This window comes from Cervus elaphus, chromosome 19 (assembly GCF_910594005.1).
Source record: "Cervus elaphus chromosome 19, mCerEla1.1, whole genome shotgun sequence".
NCBI classification, from domain to species: domain Eukaryota; kingdom Metazoa; phylum Chordata; class Mammalia; order Artiodactyla; family Cervidae; genus Cervus; species Cervus elaphus.
In genome coordinates, this window is record NC_057833.1 from 87,323,204 (window position 1) to 87,329,558 (window position 6,355).

Here is a 6,355-nt window from a genome sequence, read left to right on the forward strand (position 1 = left end):
GCTCAGCAATTCCAGTACTCCAAAGCTCCATTGAGGGAAGAGCTTATTCACAGGCAGATGGTGTTGGGTCTGACCCAATTTCCTGGCCCATCCTCTCCTGCCCCTGGGGCTCCCAAGAAGCCCTGCTCTGCCCCTGGTTTCCACCCACCACCAGGGGGCTCTTCCCAATCTGTAGCTCTAGCCTCAGAAGGTGAGAGGCCCAGACAAGGACCCAAGGGCACCTAACCCTAAGGTGAAAGGTCTTAGGCCTCCTGCCCACCTAAAGCCAGGATGCATGGCAGTGAATGCTTTATTTAGTAAAGGAGGAAACAGGTCCAGAACAGCCTCTAGAGTAGGGTGCAGGGCCATCTCAGGGAACCCCTTAGGTCCTCACCTTACAGTCCTTTGGTACATATACTGCACTGGAAAAGATTTCTCCCAGGTCCCTCTGAGAACAGGACACTCCCCACCAGAACCCAAGTACTCTGGCAGAGCAGTTCTAGGGTATGGGATTGACCAAGAATTTGTGTGTAAATGTGACGGGGGGCCCTCATCTTGTCAGTGCTGAGTGTGAGGATATTTACATGCATACATGTACACACATACTCCTCATTCAAGGCCATGTGTAGCAACTCATTATCCAGGACATGCTGAAATGGGCAGCGTATTTGTATCAAACTATTTACGTAGTATTTACAATATACTCTGCAGACATATATACACATACCCACGTGGTCTGGCCATCTAGACCAGACTGTATATGCTAAGGCATAATTGCTATGCACCAAGAACGCTCTTAAATAGTTTTGTCCTTGCTTAGGGAATTCCTTAGATCATCTTCTCTAACAGAAACTCAAAAGTGCAAAGAGGGAGAGGAAAGAAGGGAAATGAGAGATGAAGAAAGTCAACCATTGCCCCGGACTTGTAACACTGGGGGGAAATGACCAAACTACAGAGTTTTGCAGAAACTCCTGGGGCTGGAATTAGAGACAGATGTCTTCCTGCGGGCATCCATGGGGAAGTGGGGTATGATTTGGCTTCTTTCTCTCAACTCCTCCAATCCCTGTGTAGACCAGGAATCCCTCCCAGATTCCTTCAGCTCATCCTCCAAACTGGGAGAGGCTACTGCTCTTTCCCCAGTCGTGGGTGCCTCTCGCCTTTCAGTTCTTGGGGAAATGAGAGCGGGTCTGTCCTCCAGTGCTGGCCTAGGACAACTTTCCCATCTCATCAGGGGCTCTACCCAGATTTCCCGCCTCTGTTTTCTCTGCTTGGAATAGCAGTTGTGGGGTGCTGGGAGTCAGTCTTGGAACAGAGAGTCTCAACCGGCTAAAGCAAAGGCTCTGTGTGTACTCTGTTTTCATTCAGCAAACCAAGATTACATACCAAGAACATAACTGCACATGTTACCAATGACTTATGAATGCAACACACGCTGTGGTCCCAGGAAGCATTCCCTGAATTAGTGATACGATGAGTTCAATGCCTAAAATACATGCCTTCTCCGAAGGTGAGTGTCAGACATAGACACCTCCCTCCCTGTAACCAGGACACGACTTACACCCTATACATGCTCATTTACAGGAGGTATAGACTATACAACTGCCCATGAGATCGTTCACACCACAGAAAGCAAAGACAAGCATGCAGCAGTCCAGTTTCTTTTCCGCTACTTACCTTAGTCAGCCAGACAAAATTGCAACAGGTTGCCAGAAACCCTGACACCAAGTCTGACCAGCCTCTTGGGCTTCTTGCCTGCCCCAGCTGGCTGAGTCGTATTTGCAGTGTGCTCTGGTCCTCCTGGTCCTGGCAGGCTCCAGTCCTGGTCTCAGCGGGATGCCTTTCAGAAGCCCCACAGCTTCATCCTCCACCTTCCAGCCTCCCCAGGATGCCCAAGGAAGATGCCGGCAGCCCCTCCCAGGTTACTGGTTGGCCTAGATCTGTGGCTACTGCTGTACAGGCTGAGTCGGGGGCAGAGAGCAACACGTGGCTGGGCACCGGGTCCCGCTCAAGCTGAACCGCAGAGGGGGCGAGAGCAGGATAATACTTGTCATCCCACCAGAGAACTCACCGCTGACCACCTCTCATCCCCCTAGCAGCCTGCAATCCAGTCAAACGCCTGCCTGTGTGCCTGCACAGAAGTGCCAGTCTTAATTCGTTATTCGAAGAGTCTCAGTAAAGAAAAAGAGGGAGAAAAGATTAAATTTCTATAGCTACCTCTCTCTGATATCCCCATATTTCTTAAACATATGTCAAGGTAAATGAATTCTGACTATTAAAAATAAGGCAACTCATTACATTTGTACAAAGGTCTGCAGCTTACAGAGCATGACCACAACGAGGATTTTATCTATTTTGGAATAAACTCTTCTGTTAGATATAACTGGAAAAATTGAATAGCATAAAGACAATATAATACAAACATGACCCATACACCTAGCATGGCTGTGTAAGAGATAAAGTTCAAACTTGTATAGATGCAAAAATAGAACAAATCCTACCTATAGTGGGCCTTGTGAAAGAACCACAGCAGATAAAGTCTCTCCCATGACGTGAAACAGCCGCAGCAACAAGCCAGCGATGACACACAAAACAAACAATTCCGGGAAAACAAAGCAGCAACAACCACAAAGGGCCCCCACTCTGGCCGTCCTCAACCCTCGTTTATCTGAGAAAGGATACATTTTTGCTGAAAAGCTCCCTGTTTTAACTAGCTGCAGAACAAACTTAGGCGCGACGTAAATAATGTAAGTCCGTGTTAAAAGAAAGAACAAAAAATTTATTCGAGAATTGACAAGACAAAACAACAACAACAAACAAACAACAAAACAACAAAAGTGCTCTAGTTCTTTCTAGAAAAATTTGGTCCTCCGAACGACACACTACAAAACAACCAGGTCTAGAGTCGTGGGCCGGCAGGCTCGGAGCCACAAGCCCGCCTGGTCCGACTGCTGCCGGGTTTCACATTTCTCTTGCCCAAAGTGGGAGAAGCAAGACGTTTGAAAAACAAAAACCAGGGAGGGGATGAGTCGACCCTGCAGCTTCCGCCAGGCAGACAGTGATCTCCCCGCGCTCAGGGCTGGCATCGGAAGATAAGGGGAAATTTGTTTTCGACTTTTTAAGAAAACATAGGTTGAGGGGTGAAATACTCTATAATTTGTAGAGGAAACCATCTGATACTGGGCATATGCTCCTACCTCTCTGAACATAGCTTTTTGAAGGCCCGACAGGAATTCTCCTTCAAATCTCCTGCAAAAGATTTTCATGTTTCGCTTTAGCAAACTCCAAGGCCACAATGCTTCGCCGGTTTTCCGGTGAATTTTTTTCTTTAAAAAATTATTTTTTGATATTATCTAAAATAGCCCTCGCGATCTTTTTAGCAAAACATGAGCCAGCCGCCTGGGCCTGAAGGGGCCCCAAGCGCCGGGATGGAGAGCGGAGGAAACGCAGTCTCTCTCTGAGCCGGGATGCTGTGTAAACCCGGGCACAGGCCGCCGAGCGAGGCAGACCCGGCTCCCTGATCCAGCCCAACCGCCGCCCTGCCCAGTGGGCCCCAAGAAGGGGCTTCTGAATAGCTCTAAAAGGGTACGCGGAGCAAACACCCGTTTGTCCCTTTCTCGGGCGGCGCGGGTCTTGTTGCCGGCCCACGCCGGCGCTCCTAGCCAAGGATGGCGCGGCAGCCCGGCGGAGAGAGCCGAGTGCGAGTGCACCGACCTGTGAGAAAAGGCCAGGAGGTCTGCGCTGCCGACGCCTGGCTGCACCTCGGCCCCGGACACTTCTCTCCGCAGTGAACTTTGGCGACGGGTGTCCAGCCCCGACGCTGGGGCGCCCGGAGAAGACTAGGCCTGCGGAAAACGCGTGGAGAGGCGGCCTGCAGGCCAGGGGAACGAAAGGGCAAAGAGGGCAGGGAGGCGGACACAGGGGGAGAAACGGAGACAAAGAGGAGCAAGAGGAGCCGAGGAGAGCTAGGAGGCGCAGAGGGGCGGTGGGCGCTGGCTCAGGGGGCCCCAGCGGGCGCGCGGTCTGGCCGGCTGCGGCGGCCAAGGCGGGCGTCGCGCGTCCCTGTATCCTCGCAGCCTTCGTGCGCTGGACTCTCAGAGGTCGAGGCGCGAGTGCAGCGCGCCGGTCTTGCTGTCGTGGTCCCAGTAAGAGCAATGCATCATGGCGAGCTCGGGCTGCCGGGCGCAGGCGAACTGCAGGCCGGGTGCGTTGGTGGGCGCGGGCGCCGGGGGCGCGGCGGTGGCCGGACTGGCTGGGCTGAGCTGGCCCGGGGGCGGCGCGGCGGCCCCGTGGTGCGGCGGGGCCGGCGGGGGTGCGGCGGCCGCGTGCAGATGGTGTGCGTGCGGGTGTGAGTGGGGGTGCGGCGGCGGCGGAGGCGCGGCGGGCGGGCCTCCCAGACCGTTGTACGAGTTCACTACGCCGGGAGGCAGCGCCATGCTTTGCACGCGCGAGTACGGCCCGTACGAGGCGGCCGGGCCCGCCAGCCCCTTGACCACCGCGGCCGCGCCGGGGCTGCCCGGGCCCGCGGCTGCCGCGGCCGCTGCAGCCGCCGCGGCGGCCGCCGCCATCTGGCAGGAGGCGTAGGGCATGGGCGAAGGCGGCTGCGGCAGCGGCCACGAGTTGTTGAGGAAGCCGGACTGCAGGTACTTGGGGGGCGCCAGGTAGCCGTAGCCGTCTGCCCCTGCGCCCGCCACGCCGCATCCACCCGCAGCGCCTCCGGCCCCAAAGAGCCCCTTGCCCGGCTGGAAGTGCGCGGGCGGCGGCCGGAAGGGCCGCTTCATGCGGCGGCGGCGCCGGTAGTTGCCCTTCTCGAACATGTCCTCGCAGGCCGGGTCCAGCGTCCAGTAGTTGCCCTTGCGCTCGCCGCCGCCCTCGCGCGGCACCTTGATGAAGCACTCGTTGAGGCTGAGGTTGTGGCGGATGCTATTCTGCCAGCCCTTCTTGTTCTTCTCGTAGAACGGGAACTTGGCTATAATGTACTGGTAGATGCCGGACAGCGTGAGCCTCTTCTCCGCGCTCTCGCGGATCGCCATGGCGATGAGTGCCACATACGAGTATGGGGGCTTCTGCGCCGGGTCCGGCTTCTCCGGTGCTGTCCCCGCACCGCCGCCGCCGCCCTTGCCCGGGCTGGGCGGCGGCGGCGCCTCGGGCTCCTTGGCTGCGCGGCCGGTCTCCGGGGCCAGCAGGGCCCCCGAGGCGTCCTCGGGCTCGGGGTAGCTGGCCATCATGACAAAGCCGGCGCGTCGCGGCCGGGCGATCCCTGCTCTTTTCCGCTGGCGCTGGCGCGGCAAAGAATCCGGGCGCACAAGTCCGTTCACGGCCGATTCTCAAACTTCTGCAGACTCGCGTATGCCGCCCGCGCTCTCGCTGGCGGCCTCTCGCTCCTCTCTCCTCTTCTTTCCCTTCCCCAAGGGAGCGGCCGGCGGGAGTGGAGCTTAGTCTCTGGCCATGGGGAGTCCGCCTAACAGAGAGGGGCTCCGGCTCCGCCGCCCCTCCCCGCCCAGGCCAGTCCCCGCCTCGGTGGGTTTTCTTTTCTGCGCTCTTCCCCTCCCCCCACCCCCCGGTTTCCCGAGACACGACCCGCGTCTCTGGCGGAGCTGCCTCCTGGAGTTTCCAGAGCGCCAGGAGCCTCGCTCTGTTCTGATTCGTATGGGCTCCACCGAGTTCCGCTTGCGTCAGGCGCCTTCGCCCCTATAGCGGGGCGGCCAGTCGCGCACGGGAGAGTTCATCTCCAAGTCACTTTTTTGTAAACGCCCCGCACAGCCCGGACCGGCCTGCCCCCTCCCAGCGAGCTTAGGGAGCCCGGCGGATAGCCGCGATCACGCTTTCACAAGCCCTTGAATCTGCCGGTGCTCGCTCTGCGGACTGGGCCGGGAGATGCCGAGGGCCCCGGCGAGGTCCGTCCGCCCTCGGCCCGCGCGCGCAAGGAATTCGGGCCCTAGCGCGGAGAGGCGCGCCAAGCCTCCTCGCAGCGTCCAGGTGAAAAGAAAACGGCTCCTTTGCTCTGCCCTTCGCTGCTGGTTCGGGGCTAAACTTCTAGCTCGGGCCCGGGGGAGGGGCGGGACGGCGAGGGGGCCGGCCGGGGGTGGGGTGGAGAGGGCTGCGCGGTGGCTTTGGGAAAATCAGCCCAGAAACGCGTGTCACTGAACGAAGAAACCTTGGCCTGGCCTGTCCCTCGCGCTCTCAGAGTGCCTGGGCCGGGACGGAGCCGAAGAGGATCGCTGGGAGGAGGCGCCCAGGGGCTCCGCCTGAAGCTCCCGCTCTTCCTCGCGCTGCTCCTGGCCCTATGATACCTACTCAGTATCCGCGTCTTAATCCTACGGGTTGGACGTATGCTTTAAAACACCAAGTAGACCCCACTCTGCTTCTGCTCTGACAC

The 6,355-nt window shown here is 57.9% G+C and overlaps 1 protein-coding gene across 1 annotated transcript; it reads right to left on the reverse strand.

Moving 5' to 3' along the window:
- Positions 1-2,734: 2,734 nt before the first annotated feature.
- Positions 2,735-6,020, reverse strand: FOXL2 (forkhead box L2). Its single transcript, XM_043875233.1, has one exon. It carries the CDS (start codon positions 5,202-5,204, stop codon positions 4,071-4,073), a length of 1,134 nt encoding a protein of 377 aa, XP_043731168.1. The 5' UTR covers positions 5,205-6,020; the 3' UTR covers positions 2,735-4,070.
- Positions 6,021-6,355: the final 335 nt, after the last annotated feature.